A 16,927-nucleotide genomic window follows, 5' to 3' on the forward strand; every position below is an offset into this window, starting at 1 on the left:
GATTTTACTCCATAACAAATGACAAATATGAGGAATTTATATAAACATGGCCAGAAATGGAAAAACATTAAAGAAACATAGTAGAGATCTGGAGTCAGATGACCTAGATTCAAATCCTACCTTGATGCTTATCATCTGTAACTAGGTAATGAGGAGAACATGAAAGAGATACATTTTAAAACCATGGTTTTAGGATATTAGGTATCTGATGTCAGGTACGTCATTTAACCTCCTTGAGTCTCAGTTTCCTCATCTATAAAATGAGGGTGTTGAACTTATTGCCTTCTAAGGTTCCTTTCCAGTTCTAGATCTATAAGATTAATATATATTAATTATTATAACATAAACAAGAACACTAACTGAACATTGTGTAATGTAATGAATGATCTTGGCCCCAGAACAGGTTGGGGGGGGGGGACTAAAGCAAGAGGAAGAACATCTGGAAATGGCTATAATGTTTTTTAAAAGCCATCAATAAAACTTTTACAAAGCATTATAAAATTCAGACACATTATTCACTGTTATAAACCAAAAAAGTAACAATAACTCCAGGACTAGACTGCACAGCAAGTTAAGAGGAAGGAAACACCGCACGGTTCATACTAAGTCCCTTCCCTTTATACTTAGTGGAGCATTTGCAGTGAAAATGCGAAAGCCAAAGAATAACTAATAATAGGAAATTTTTGATGTAGGAAAACAGTAGTTTATATGAAAATCACGAACAGTTCAAGACAAGTATTTTATGTCAGCAGATCTAAGCTCACCAGGACTGTCAACGCAGAACTGCATCATGAAGGGGACGATGGCAAGGAGACAATGAAATTATTTCTTTAAAAAAAAAAATGGAGATCATCTACCTGAATGGAATGATGTCATACCCCAATTCTAACAAAATACCCATAAGAGATACTTTGCATAGGGTACCTAGGTCTTACATATACTTGCCTAAAGGTTGAAGCCCTATTACTTCAGATTCCATTGAAGCTGGGAGCCCTTTTAAGTGCTTGAAAGTTTCTAGTGCTAGTGCCTAAAAAAATACACAAGGAAGAAAACTACAAGGAGAAATTAGGAAGTAAATAAAGAAAACTTTTGAAAGATAGCTGGTCTGGTTTCTGTGCAGAGCAGATACCGTACTTGAAGTATAGAATCAAATAAGTTTTCAAATATGACCAATGCTTTGATTTGTTCTGTATGACTACAAGAGAGAGCTTCTCACGGAGGCAGAGAAGAGGAATTGGGTTAATTAGTAATGATAGAGATGCAAAAAAAAAAAAGTTCATCAATAGAACATAGGAAAAAGAAAACTAAAAGAAGCTCAAAATGGGATACAAACAGCAATTTGTTACAATACTGTTAAATTTAACATATACTTTTAAAAATAAATTAACAGGTTACAGTTTCACATTTATTTTTGTTCTTTTCCATGTAGAAATGTTTCTGTTTGTTGATGACTGTTAAGTTTCAATTTTTAAAAAATTAAATGATAGCTACTTCTTGTAAGCATTAGGGCAAATTTTATGATCCAGAGTTTCTCTAAATAACTAAAATGCTATGACAAAGCATTCAATTAATACATTACAAATGTTATCTCAATTTAGCTAGCCACTCAATTCTTTCACCACAATTTTTCTATTTTATATCTGTATGCCTTTCTTATTTATGCTCTCTTTTCCAATATCTATGGTACAAAGAACACTGTACTAGTCACAATGTCACATATAACATAAAATAAACAGAAGGTTCATTATTGCCTTCAAGGATGGTATATCCTTGAGAGTATATTTGATGGTGGAGAGAATATATCCATAAAATAATGGGGGAAATATTACAGAGTACCATCACTGTTTCTCGTTTCATTTGTGGAGATATATAGGTGCATCCTAAATAGGAATAGCAAGAAAATCAGTTTACTGAATCATAGTGTATGGTAAAGAGAAGACTGCATATTAAGGCTGAAAGGGTAAGTTGGAGTCAGGCTGTGAAGGAATTTAAATTCCAAACAGAACAGTCTGTATCTGACATTAGAGTTTATAGGAAGACATTGGAGTTCATTGACTAGTGAAACTGTCAGATCTATGCTTCAAAAAAATCATTTTAGTGCCTAAGTGAAAAGTAGACTGAAGAGGCAAAAAGACAAATTAGGATGTGACTGCAGTAGTTAACATGACAGGTGGTGAGCCTAGAACAAGATGACCATAAGAACAGAAAGGAAGTGGATGAGAGAGATACTGTAGCAGTCAACATGTCATGGCTTGGCAAATGACAGGATATATGGGGTGAGGCATAGAGAGGATTTTGAGAATAGTCCCTAATTGCAAATCTAGCTGAGTGAAAAGATTGTGGTACCCCTTCAACAGAATTAAGTAAGTTTAGAGGAGAGGTTGATTTTAAGGGAAATACTTAATGAGATCTATTTTACACTTGAGTTTAAACTGCCTTTGGGTATCAAGTTTGAAATGTCCAACAGAAGAGACTAGGGTTCGAAATATAAATCTAGAAGTCTTGCATAAAGGTGATCTTTAATGAGACAGACAGACAAAAAGACAGAAGTCTCAGTAAAAAAAAAGCTGCCCCAAAAGTTGAGGCGAAAGTCGGTGGCAGGGAAGTGCTTCCACTTCACATAATGTGTAGACAACTTTTAAAAGAAGTTTGACATACAAAAGGAAGAGAAAGACAGAATGGTATTCAAATAGCATGGAGCAGCTAAAGGTAGAATAGAGTGGAACAGCATAAAGCTTTTTATGCATTAGAGAAAGTTGAAAAGATTTGCAAGAAATTTTCCAGAAGATTGAAAATGCATAAGAAATGACTGCTGAAAAAAGGAGGTAAAGTAGAATGGGATGAAGGGCATCAGTAGCCTTAAGAAGGAGTAGAGATAACCTTTCCTCTGAGAGTAGAAAAGGAGAAAAGAATGACAATGCTGAGATGTTTTGAGAACACAAACTGAATTCGAAGGCATTATTTAAGTCTGAGAGGTAGGAGTAAACTTAGGAGCTTAAGAAAAGAAGAAACATTTTAGAATTGTCACTAGGTAGACAATAAGAGTAGAATAGAATTAGTGAATAATAGCAAAGGCACGAATGTAAGAGTCTCAAAACAAAAAAGGCCACAGGGAAAAAAAAAAACCCTTTGGGAGATGCCATTAGAGGGGATTACTATTTAAATGGATGCTTAACTAGATGACTTCTGAGGTTCTTTTGAAATAAGGTTCTCAGTTTGCAGTCCACTAAAACAAATAGAACGCAATTTTATTTTGCAGATTTGGAATTGAATTTGGCAATGTTGTGCTTCTTGATATTTTAAAATCAAGACATCAAGCAACATATTATTTATTAAAATGAATTCAATTGTCAGTAAAGGTTTAGCTTATTGAGGTATAACTAAAGTGTTAGTTATGTGACTGCTTTCAAAACCAGCAGAGGAATCAACAATTTGGTCTCTAATATCTTTGCTTACTATCAAAGGGAAATTTAAAGAAAACAACAGCAAAACTTTTATCTCTAGTTTACATTCTCACAAGGCCAAAAAGTGATAGAAAGACTTTCCAAAAATCTCTTCAAAGATAGCCATTAAAATCTCTCCAAAGAAATCTCTTAAATTTTATTACCCTGATGGCTTCAATAATATTCTCACTAGATACAGTTCAAGAGGAGGCCTTACAAAGTTTGCAAATAAGGTCCTGAAATTATGTAATATCATATTAAATAAAATTATTTCTTTGCTGTTCCTATTGATTTATATACTTCAATAGCCATTTAGATATAAACAATGTTGCCATTTCTTTTTTTTTTTTAATAGCCTTTAGTCAAGAATGTGAAGGGCATTACTCCAGGCATGTGTAATTCAAATGCCCCTTACTATGGCATTATTTCTAGGCAAAATTTAGGTCTGATTGCCATTAAGAGGAGAGAAAACATAGAAATGTGGAAAGAATGGTAGATTTAGGGTAAGCAAAGATGGGGTTCAAACACTGGCCCTACCACTTACTAGCTATCTCACTTTGGACAGGTCATTATTTCTCTGGGCCTCTCTATTATCACATCTGTAACATGCAGATATTCACTGTACTACCAAATTTATAGGGTTGTTGTGAGAACAAAATAAAATAATGTAAAACTCTCTATGAACAGTAAAGTGTTATACAAACCTAAGCTGTTATTATCATCATCATTTCTATATATAGCACCTTACCACTGGTATGGAACTATAAATGTAAGTATATGTGTATATAATCCTTGTTTGAATGAAGTTACTGCTAGAAATTAAAAGCTGTTCTCTGAGTCCTCAAACCACCACACAATTCACACAAGTTTGCACAACTCTGCTGCTGCTGATAATAGCAGCCAGCGTATACAGAAAATACCTTTTTCTCTCACAAAAATCACAGATGTTTTAAACAAACACATACACACACTGACTCAAATGGGGGCTGTCTGATGTCTGGCAAAAACTGAACTGTACTAAAAAGCTGGCTTCCTCACATTCATTACACTCACAAGGGCTCTCTTCAATATGAACCCTCTGAGTTTCCTATGTGATGGCCTACTGCCAATGGCTGTCCCATTTTCAACCTCATTACAAGAAATATTTATCAATTCAAATGCCACCTTCTGCATGAAGTCTTCCTTCCCCAAGTTACTCTGTATCTATTTTAGTACAAGGATAGTTTCTCTTGGTCTTATAACTCCAGTGCCTAACAGAGTTCCTGGAACATAGCAAATGCATAACAATTGCTTGCTAATTAACTGACTGAATGAATTAAGAACTTACCCATCCCCCCTCCCCCCACAGTGGTGCCCATAGCAACAGAAAAGCCCACTAAGAATACAAGCCAGTACACCCAAGCTGGCTAAAGAGAGCTACTCTACTCCAGGCATGTGTAATTCAAATGCCAGGCAAAGCAAAAGGCAGCAACCATGAATCTGTTCTGGATTTTATATTAGGGCTTTGAGTACAGGAAAAGGGATCCTGAACACAGGACAGACAGAGACACACACACACACACACACACACACACACTCTAACACCTCTGCATTTTAGAGTATATCTAAGAGTCTTCCACTGACACTTCTGGCCTTGCACCACAACGAAAGTAAAATAGGCAACTGGGTAGCCACTAGTGGACACCCACTATCGTCACCATGTGGCGATGTATATATGTGGGTACACACACATATATATATGGAAATTGATCAGAGCCCCTTCTAAGATGCTGCTTAAAGTACTAATAATAGTTATTTACATATTATGTTAAAGTTCACAAATCACCTTACTCATAACAATCCTATGAGATGAACAGCTATATTTAGGAGATTAGAAAACTGAGGTTTGTGGACAAACTTGTCAACAAGTCAAAGAAGTAATGAAACTTGACGAAGATTTTCTAACTCCAAATTCAGCACTCTTTTCACAACATTAGACCTTTAACATTTTTGTTATACAAAGTATTACTTGAAATAAGTAGATAAATTTGTCTTAATTTTTCTTTTATTTCTGCCATAAAAAGATATGGGTGAAAGCCTTATTATACAAACATGAGTATCATGGAAATCTCTATGTTATGCCTTCCAAAAAATTTACAAGTAAGGAAAGAGAAAAGAGGAAGAAGGTTTAAATGGGGACCAGCCCCATGCCTAGGAGTTATCCAGGCATTTCTCCCTTCCCTCCTTTTACCCTTACTAAACAGTCTTCTCCATAGTATACAAAGGGAAGCAAACTATAAGCTCGCAAAAATATCAGTTATGGGATTATCCCCCTCACCCCCTCAAAGTAACCCTCAAGGAAAAAATAAAGAACCAATTAGCAGAAGATAAAAAATACCAAAATTCTCAATAAATCACATGAAGTCCATTTCCATAATTCAAGAATTTTATTTCATCAGTGAAGGTACCTCCTCCACTAACACCTTCACCAATTTCTCTTGTAACTTAATAAGAGTCTTCAAGAATTGCTATGGCCAGAAAAATGATCAATTTATGATCAAACAGTGAGAAATTTCTCCATTATTAACTGGTTGGTCCTCAGTTGATAGGCATTCAATTAATCACTGAGACCGTACTTAATTACTAATTTTTACCTTGCAAGAACACAAAATTGGTATTCTGCTGGCAAAACTTTCAAGAACCCAAGGTCGCTTTTATCCATCAGGGTAGTTCTTCTATGGAGGAACCAATTCACAAACCAAACAATTCTTAATATCCCTATTGTAGTGCCAAGTTTAAGATACAAGTTTGTGCTACTGTCAAATTCAGCCATACAGAACACTTAAAAAGTCTGATAAAGGGGAGCGAAATGACTTATGCAATAATATTTTGACATAAAAAAAAGTAATTACTTTGTTAGTCACAGTGTTGATTGCCAGAGTTGGAGAGGCACTTCCCGAAATAATACACTCCATTCCCAAAGAATCTGAATCTATGCTATATGGAGTTGAGGCCTAAAATGCAAGAACAAAACAAATAATTAGCAGCTTATAACCTGAAACAAAGTTAATACAATTTTAGAGGATTTCACTGTCCTCCAGTTCCCAATGTTGTATATATTCTTTCTACCACTGGTAAGAAAGAGCTTAACTATTCACTGGAGCTTAATTTGGCCTTTATAATGTTGTTATCTTGCTACAGTCTAGTTCGCTGCTGAGGACTATCTTAACATCTTTTTAGCTTAAGCTATCACGCTCTCACTATCTATTAACCTGAAATTAGGTTGTGGTATATGCTGATATTAAAAACAAATGATTTTTATCTACTTTGCATATCATTATCTTGAATGCTACATAAGCACACATACACACACACACTTGTGTGGTCACGAGTATATGTGTGCATGTGCATGTATGTGTGTTTTTTTTCCCCATGGGCCTCAAATAGTCACATTCTGGATGTACTACAGAAAAACATCAGAAAAGTTGGGTTTTCTACCAGTTGGGGCAGCATTTATTCAGTTAAATTTGGTTCAGTACAGCAGCAGACATTTATTAAGCAGCTTTATGTAGAGGGTTCCTATTGGGATCAAATGCACTTATTACTGAAAATCAATTATATATAAAAAGGTGCTGTGCAGATACAACTACTTTATGGCCAAAGAATTTCAGAATTGTAAAGAATCCTAGAGGTAACAGAGGTCAACCACTTCATTTTATAGAAAAGGAAACTCAAGACCAAAGGGATTAAGGACTTGCCTAAGGCCACATAGTTTCCAAGTGACAAACTCAGAGTCAAACTTGGATCTTCAAATCTCGTCCTCTTTAAAAACCAGATCAAAAGGAAAATGGGATAACTTATTTTAAAGTGTCTTCATACTAACAAACATAAAGGGGCAGTAGAATTATACTAACATATAAAAGGGTATTAGTATTACTAAGATTGCAGCTATGTGGTACAGTAGATAAGAGTGCTTGCCCTGGAATCAGGACAAATCCTTATTCTTACTCTTATTAGCTGTGTGACCCTGGACAAGTCATTTAACCTGTTTGCCTTGGTTTTACTCATCTGTAAAATGAGTTGGAGAAGGAAATGGCAACCATTCTAGTATCTCTGCCAAGAAAAATCCAAATGGGATCATAAAGACTTGGATGTGACTGAAACAAATGAATAACAACAGCATTATTAAGAGATTATTTTATTTTATGAAGTTTTGTGGTAGCTTTTTTACAAAGGTGACAGAGTAGGTGAAATATAAATTAGGGTAGCACAAGTTATCCAGTTTCCAAATACAGATACTAGGTAGATTTTTCAGTTACCAAAGAAAGAAAAAGAAAGAAGAAAAAGAAAAGCTGCATATTAATATAGGCCCCTTGTTTCTAACTCTGTGTTAAGGCTCAGATTAGATATATGGAACAAGAATTTGGAGGCTCTTCCAAAAGAAGGTCCAGAGAGAAAGAAAGCTAAGTCTATTTGTTGTATTGGGTCATATACACAAATTCTCCCTTTACAGTAAAATCCTCTTTCAGGGCCCCTCAGTGGCATGGCAGCAACCTGGATTTTTTAAGATTGAGCAGACTACCAGGCAGTTCCTATCAAAGAATGATAAAGAATGTCCTTGGGAGGACTAGTGATACACCTATTGTCTGAGAACCAGCGTTGCTTTGTTTGCACAGGGTGATCACCACAATGTTAGTCAATAGTGGAAAGCAGAGAAACTCATGAAATGTCATCCACTAAGACAAGAAGGGTCAACGATCTGCATTGGAACAGGAAACACATATATCAACAAGACCATTAATCTTTTGGAACTGAAGTATTACTATTCCAAAACTGAAATACCTCTGTAGTATAGGATAAAATGATGAGGAAAATATAGGGTGCCATGTCACCTGGAATGACCAAGGTCTGACTGACCTTGGTATAAATATAAACACAGCAGCAGACCTTCACATAGTGCTTTATGGTTTACTAAGTATTTTACAAGTCATTTCTCATTTGATTTTTACCATCACTTCATGAGGAAGAGAGTATAAGTATGTCTAACTTCATTAACCAAAGAGATTGCTCCAAAGAAGTTGAAGAGCTTGAAGACCTTGCTATAAATCAGTTAACTGCTGAAGCTGGAACTAAAACCCAGGTTGTAAGATTTTAAACCAATCATTTGTCTACTATACCAAGCTATCTCCTACTGCTACAAATTATGTATGATTCCATGTACTTCTTTCTAATCACTGATCAAAAAAAGTTTTCCTATGTTTTTGATCAAATACAAATTACTTTGGGCTAATAAAGCTTTAAGTTTTAGCTGGATTATTGTATATACAGTAAGTACTTAATAAGTATTTACTAAATTGTTGAATCTCAGAATGATTAATTCCTTTGGTCATCATATTAGCAGACCAACTTCTATCAGTATAAAGAATGAGAAGTTTCCTCATTAAAGAGGAACAAGGAAGGAAGAGAAGGTCAGAGTAGGGTGGGGTATTTTCCATAAACAGGATATTGGGTGCTGGTGAAGAGAAGAAATCAGAGGTACAAAGGGATAAAGCTCTGCTTTGCTTTATGATTTTGTGTAAAACTAATGACAATAAGGTGCTTTGATAATCTCCTAAATATACCTTAATTTTCCCTAATTTGGTCTAATTTTTCAAACTAGGCTAGTCTAATACCGTTTATTCATGTAATTCATAACTAACTTGGTGGGAAGAGGGAAATAAAAGAGAAGCATGAAAAACCCAATTCTAAGCTATCCGTAATCGTGTTCCAGTCTTGTTTCCATACTCCTAATACTATGACCCCTCATGTGGCCTAATGCTCCGTACCCACAGAACTCCTCAGGTATTCTTCCAAACTGGTCTGCTCATTATCCCTGAAATACATTCTAGTAACATTTCATGTAGAGTACACGAAGGGCTTGGTTCACAAAGCGGTTGTACTGTTCACTGCTCTTGGACTAGGAGTCCTTCCTTCCTGTCCCCTCTTCTCGTTAATCTTCACCAGCTGAAACCCTTTCAGAAGGTGATTTAATGCTTCAAGGATCAGTTTAAATGACAGACACATTTTCCACAAACTTTTTAGACCTCTGTAGCTGGAAGGAACTTCTCCCTTCTCTGAACTCCAGTACTATGTACTTATGCATATGTATTTTGTGTAGTAGTCATACATGTATAACTTAGATTGTTACCTCCCTAAAAGTAGTGATCTTGTTCATCTTTATAACTACCTCAGCACCTAGTATTCAACCTTATACAGAGCAGGTGGTTCAAGAAATGTGTTTTGAATCAAAGATTGAAGAGATCGCTGAACTTACTTCCCCCTGCTTCTTAGATTACTGATATCATAATCACAGATTTCTTTACTTCCAAAACATTCTAGACAGTGCCCTCCATGGAGGCTAAGCATTGAGAATACTTTTCCAAATAATCACATACGCTTTTCTTATCAGGAATATCCCATTTTCTCTATAAACAATAATTGCATTTTGCCAATCAGTTCAAGATTAATTTCTTTTTTGAAACTTTCTTAGAAAATTGTGGCTTGGACCATTATATCAGACATTTCCCCTCTCCTCAACAATGCCAACATAAGTAACTCGGTATATCCAATCCAACAAGCATTTATCAAACAACTGTAAAATGCAAGACATGGCAAAATGGAGTGTGTACTCATGGGGTGTTTGTTGTTATAAGGATCCAATGAAATGGTATAAAGTGCTTTATTAATCTTAATGCACTATATAAATATGAGCTATCACTATTATTAGGCACTGGGAATACAAAAAAATAAAAATAAAAACAAGAAGAAGGAAGATATTGCTCTTGGTCTCGGGGTATTTCAACTCTACTGAGGGGTTAGGAGAAGAAATATAGTATGTCAAAAGCTACATATACACACTAACAACTAGGAGATGAGAAAAGGGTTCCCCTATCAAAGGTGGCACAGGAGCTGAGCATAAAAGGAAGCCCAGGTAGGATTATTTTCTTAAAAAGTGCTTCATTAAGTGCCTAAAATGTATCAGGTATAATGAAAAGGAATAGGTATGAAGGCAAGAGATGGATTAGGGATGTTGTGAATAGCAAGATGGCCAATATGGCTAAAAAATCAAGGTAAAGAGTTTTAAATTTATCTTAAAGGTAATAAAGGGGCCACTGGAGTCAGTCATAATCACCCTGATGAATCATTTTAACCTGATAGATAATTATGGTTTCCGGTTGTATGTGCAGAAACTGTGATGGTGACTCTTTAGTGACATTTTGCCCCTCTAAAGACAAACAGAAAAAATATCTAATTTATGTTTAAAATTAAGAATAAGGAACATAACTTAATTGGATAAATACAATGTTTTTTTTAAAAATATTCCATATATTAATAATCAGTTAATAGAGAAAAAGATAGGGAGACGGGGAGGAGATACACAAGGTGGGTGAGAAAGAAGGGAGACTGGGGAAAAAGTTAAGACCTGAAGGGAGGGCAGAGAAACAGATATACATAAAAAAAATTTCTTTCTCTACTTTAGAGGTTCTCAAACTTTTTGGATTCAGGGCAACCTGACAGTCTTAAAAATTATTGAGGACTTCCCCAAAGAGCTTTTATTTATATGAGTTATGGCAATTAAGATATCACTGATAACTTTGGAAAGATAGAGGGCAGTTTCTGTTGAAAGATAGTCATGATCTAGATTATATAGAGCTTAGAAGGGACTGAAAGGAGAGAAGTAGAGACCCCAAATGTAAATGGCTTTCTCCAAAAGTTTAGCCAAGAAGCTGAGGAGACATGCAAGATGACAGCTAGTGGAGCTGATTCACCAGTGGTCAAGACACTGAAAAAAGGAGTGTAACAAGGACAGGGATAAATGTCTAGGAAAGAACTGAGAGACAGGTCATAATAAGGACAAAGAAAAGAGTTAAAGGTTGTAAGTCACAGGAAAAGATGAAACGATAAAAGTGGGACATGTGGATTCAAGATCAAAGGTATGACCTTTGCGTATAGCTGAGGTAGAGTGGCAGTATAGGTCATGAGATCTGAGCAGATTAAAGAAATTCAATTTATTAAGTGCCTGCTAATGTAGTTATGGGAGCACTGATGTATTTTGAAATTCCCTATTATGAGGCAGGGATCTGGGTTGGAAAGAAAGACTAGGAGTCAGGTAATTCATTCCTTCATTGAGGAATGAAGGAGAAAACAGAGGGTGTCAAGAGATAACAGCCTCCAGAATCTGAGCTGAATGATGAATTTGGATGTCTTAAATCTAAAAGGAGAAAAGAATGATGAGTATTGTTGGTACAGGAAGAGACTGGAATAAGCAATGGGTAGCAGCACCATAATCAGTGAGTAAAGGAACATAAGTGGAAATACAAACACTATTGGAAAGAGTGGCCAGGGATGCAGTGTCATGTGGAAGGCATCAGGTGTCACTGAATACCAGAAGATGGACAAAGAAAGAAAACATTTTAATATGAAACAAAGTTTGCGAATTATGGAGTAGACAGTCCACAGAGCATAGTAGAAGACACAGGCAGATCTGGAATTTAGAGAGGGGTGCAAATGAACTGCAATTCTTACAACTGATCCTTTTATAGCCTGATCTCTGGTCCCTGCCCTCTACTACCACCCCCCTCACCCTCCACCATGTCATGGCCATCTGCATCTTAATACTTTAGTTTCTCAATATCTTTCCTACAATGTGGCCTCCATTCTGATCAGGCAATATTTAAACCAAAGCAACATGAGAATATCCAATAACCTCACATGTAGTTTAAAAATTCATTTTGAGAGATGTGATATCACTATGTCAAGATCTTGAAGGACCAGAAAGCAGGGGTAAAAATGGCAGTCAAGCCTCAAAGTTACTCCACTATGTAAAGACAGAGGGAGAAGACAGGGTATTCTAGAGTAGAGTCTATGCATAACTCCATAGATAGGATAGGGAATGCCCAGCTTTATATTGTGAGAATTCAGCAATCAGGTCTAAAAGTATGGAACTACTCTCTCAAAATACAATGATCTACAATTACAATCTTTCAAGCTGCTATCAAGAGATTTTTTTCATCAAGGAGGGAAGTTAATCCTTGAACCACAGAATTATAAAATCATCCAATAAGGTGACTGGTTAAGGACTTGTGCATCCCTGGTTATGGGTACTAACTTGCATATGTTTATCCTCCCCTACAATTACAATTAGCTTTTAGGCAGAGATTAAATTAATTTTAAAAGCAAGCACCTTATTTTCTCCTTTCTCAACAGGATAATATAGAGCCTCTATACACAGCAAGTATATGCTTAGTGCTACTAATGAAATGACTTACTGGTATTGTCCATAGTGACAGTATGGGTATCTAGTGGAACCATAAAACAAAATAATTAATTTCCTTTGATGCTTTAAACTAGCCATTGTAATTGTTCTTTCTTCAATCAATAAACAGACATTTATTAAGCACCTAGTATATTCCAGGCACTATGGCAGGGTACCAATATGCCACTCCAGCAGTCCATCAGTTTGATTCTCATTCTCACTACCTGACAGTCCCACATTCTTTGTCATTGATAACACACTTCACAATCTTACACCTACCATGCATCTTTTTCCACTGTCCCCCAAGATGTTTGTAATTTGATGTTTTCTGAACTGGCTACATTCTGTGGTTCAAAGGCTTTTTCGGGGGGGGGGGGGCGGAGTCAAGATGGTGGAGTAGAAGCAGGACCTCCCCACTGCTCCGGCTTCCACCTTCCTCAATCCATGTAAAAAGGGAGACTCTAAACAAACTTTGGAGCTGCAGAACCCATAAAATGACACAGAGAAGCTAACCTCCAGCTGAGGACAGCCCGGCAGGCCAGCAGGAATCTGCCAGCACAGTGTTCTGGGAGCCAAGCCCAGACCATGCCAAGGCTTTAGCCCCAGGGCAGGCCTGACCAGCCTCCAGATGGAGGGACTCCAGATCAGCACCAGCTGTGGCCGTTTCCAGATTTATCAACACATAGATGCAAAAGACAAAGTGAGAGGTCAGTGCAGTCTGGACTTTGGGACCCAGTAAGTGGGAGTGCTGGCTTTTTTGCCCCCAGGGTGAGAAGCCACTGAGACACAGGCACAGCCAGCCAGCACCACGTGGCAGCTTCAGCTCCTGGCCTGCAGAGTGTAGCACCAGTCTGAGGAGTAAATCACTCTTGTTTTAACCTGCTTGGATCTGGACTGCAGGGTAGGGTGGAGGTCCTGGGGTGTGTGTCCAGCTTGCCAGAGAGTGTGGAGACTTCAGAGGGGGCACCCATCTAATACCTCTGGCATCTGAGAAAACCCCAGCGTTTGGGACAAAAGCTCCCCCATCTGGTGGCAGAGTCCTACTGTGGAAAAAAGCCCAGGGGTCGAGTGACTGAGGGACGACATGACCAAGCAAAGGAAACAAAGCAGACAGAAGATTCCAACATTAGACTCCTATTTGGGGGACAAAAAGGAACAAAGCATGGAACAGGAGGAAGACAGTGAAGTCAGAACTCCTGCAACAAAAGCTTCCAAGGAAAATACGAGCTGGTTACAGGCCATAGAGGACCTTAAGAAGCAGATAAGAGAAGTGGAGGAAAAACTGGGAAGAGAAATGAGAACAATGCAAGAAAATTATGAATGAGAGTCAACAGCCTGACTGAGGAAAATCATACCTTAAAAAAACAGACTAACTCAAATGGCAAAAGAGGCTCAAAAAGGCAATGAGGAGAAGAATGCCTTAAAACATCGAATTTGCCAGATGGAAAAAAGAATCTCAAAAGCTCAATGAGGAGAATCATTGCTTCAGAATTAGACTGGAGCAAATGGAAGCTAATGACTTTATGAGAAATCAAGATGCTATTAAACAGATCCAAACAAATGAAAGAATAGAAGGCAATGTGAAATATCTCATGGGAAAAACCACTGACCTGGAAAATAGATCCAGGAGAGATAATTTAAAAATTATTGGACTACCTGAAAGCCATGATCAAAGTAAGAACCTAGAAATCATCCTTCCAGAAGTTCTCAAAAAAAAACTGCCCTGATGTTTTAGAACCAGAGGGCAAAATAGAAATTGAAAGAATCCACCGATCACCTCCTGAAAAAGATCCCAAAAAGAAAACTCCTAGGAATATTATAGCCAAGTTCTGGAATTCCCAGATTAAGGAGAGAATATTACAAGCAGCCGGGAAGAAACAATTTGAATATTGTGGAAACACAATCTGGATAACCCAGGATCTGGCAGCTTCTACACTGAAGGATCAAAGGGCTTGGAATATGATATTCCGGAGGTCAAAGGAGCTGGGATTAAAACCAAGAATCACCTACCCAGCAAAACTAAGTATCAAATTTCAGGGAAAATATGGTCATTCAGTGGAATAGAGGACTTTCAAACATTCTTGCTGAAAAAACCAGAGCTGAATAGAAAATGTGACATTCAGATACAAGAAGCAACAGAAGCATGAGAAGGTAAACAGGGAGAAGAAATCATAAGGAACTTATCAAAGTTGAACTATTAACATTCCTACATGGAAAAACAATAATTGTAACTTATGAAACTTTTCTTAGTAGTTGAAGGGAATAGAAATATTTATCTATATATGAGGGTATATTGCCATATGAATACATATGTGAATGTGTGTATATATGTTTACAGGTATACATAGATAGAGGGCACAGGACCAATTTAACAGGAATGTATGATACTTAAAAGGTGAAATTAAGAGGTGAGAGAGGAATATAATGAGAGGATATGGGGTAAGACAGAATGGGGTAAACTATCTCATAAAGAAGAGGCAAGGGAAAATGGTTACAATGGAGGGGAAGAACAGGAAGGCAAAAGGGAATGGGTCAACCTTATTCCCATTGAATTTGGCTTCAAATGGGGGAATGAAATACACACTAAATAGGGTATCTCACCCTCCAGGAGAGTAGGGGGGGGAAGGGGATGAGAGGGGGGATGATGGAAGGGAGGGCAGGCTGGGGGGAAGGGAAGTTGGAAGAATCCACTTTTGAAAAGAGACGGGATCAAAGTAGAGAACAGAACAAGTGGGAGGTGAGATAGGAGGGAGGGAAATATAGTCAGTCTTCTACAATATATCTACTATGTTATTGTTTTGCATTAGCCACACATGTACAACCTTTACTGAACTGCTTATCTTCCCAGTAAGGGTAGGTGACAAGGGAGGAAGGGAATGAATCTGGAATTCAAAGTTTTAAAATCAAATATTCAAATACATATACAATTATTAATAGTATTTTACATGTAATTGGGAAATAAGATATACAGGCACTGGGACATAGAGATCCACTGGAAAAGTCAAAAGGGGTATGGGAGAAAATATGGGAGAGAGCAGATTGGAGGAGGGGATATCCTGTGGGCCTGCTATTTTGAGGCGTTGGGTAGGGGGAAAATGGGGAGAAAATTTGTAACTCAAAATCTGGCGGAAATGAATGATGTAAATCATAAGTTAATAAAGCATTTGAAAAAAAAAAGGCTTTTTCATCATTACTTATATTAAAGACAGGCTTCTGCAGTGTGCAATCACTGAAAGCACTGCATAATTTTTTAAATCCTGCCCAATCTCTTTAGTCTATCAAATTATCAGCATAATAACTCATTACCTATCTGCAGTACTTAATTAAGATTTAACAACAAGCCAGTAGAACATCACATTAGGCCTCTATATATAATCTGCACAATGCCTGTTTTTCATAGACTTTTTCTTTGCAATGTACACATTTAGTCCTATCTCTTTGTATCACCATGGATTTCAATGAGGAGATTTCATAGTGTTTTGGGATCTGATATAATTAAAATGTCACCTGCAAACAGAAACATTTGGAGGAACTAGATATCTATAGTTGTACTTTATCCTAGTTTTACTTCACCTTACTCTCTTTCACTCCCTCTCCGAAGTGGTCCCCGTACTCCCATGCCTGGGATGTACAGGATTTGTGAGTTCTTTCCAAAGATAGCACAGTACCAACCTATACAACATTATTCTTGATTCCCCCATTTATTTGCATGTAATCTCTGCCCCTACATATTTTATATTTACTTCTATACATGTCACCCACCCCACTAACCTCCCCCACAAGTAGAATGTAAGTTCTTTGAAGGCATGAATGGTTCTGCTTTTATCTTTTTATCCAGACTACCTTGGGACAGCAGGTATTTAGTGTTTGTTAAACTGAGTCACACAAACAGTAATAACAGAAAGATCTTAAAATTTATTTACTAAATAATCTCCTAATTGTAAAGATGTGGTTCAGTGTTGAAAATCATCTGCAAAAATCTGTATATTCCTTTTTCTTATTTTTATTGAAGAGGTCTTTAATGCAATGCATGTATAGACTCTTTTCATAAGATTTTCAAAGAGCTGAGAAAGTAAGGGATATGAACCTTCCACCATCAAAAATGGTACAAAAATACCATTTGTAATTCCTATTTTCTCCTCCAATTTTGAGCTAAGCTGAGAACAAATTTTGCTATCTCCAGTGTGGATCTCTTGTATGTATTTCTTGG

The 16,927-nt window shown here is 37.0% G+C and overlaps 1 protein-coding gene across 4 annotated transcripts in view; it reads right to left on the bottom strand.

Moving 5' to 3' along the window:
- FOXJ3 (forkhead box J3) overlaps positions 1-16,927 on the bottom strand; it is a 172,354-nt gene that overhangs the window by 28,204 nt on the left and 127,223 nt on the right. For 3 of the 4 annotated variants that reach the window (XM_069068155.1, XM_069068156.1, XM_069068154.1), the window contains one exon: positions 6,335-6,436. The exons of the other annotated variant lie outside the window; for it this stretch is intronic. In XM_069068155.1, coding sequence (XP_068924256.1) covers positions 6,335-6,436 — 102 coding nt within the window. The remainder of the gene's footprint in view (positions 1-6,334; positions 6,437-16,927) is intronic. 4 annotated transcript variants of the gene reach the window in all.

This window comes from Petaurus breviceps, unplaced genomic scaffold (genome assembly GCF_028583685.1).
Source record: "Petaurus breviceps papuanus isolate PSGF00001 unplaced genomic scaffold, PetGlider_PUasm1.0 90760, whole genome shotgun sequence".
NCBI lineage: Eukaryota > Metazoa > Chordata > Mammalia > Diprotodontia > Petauridae > Petaurus > Petaurus breviceps.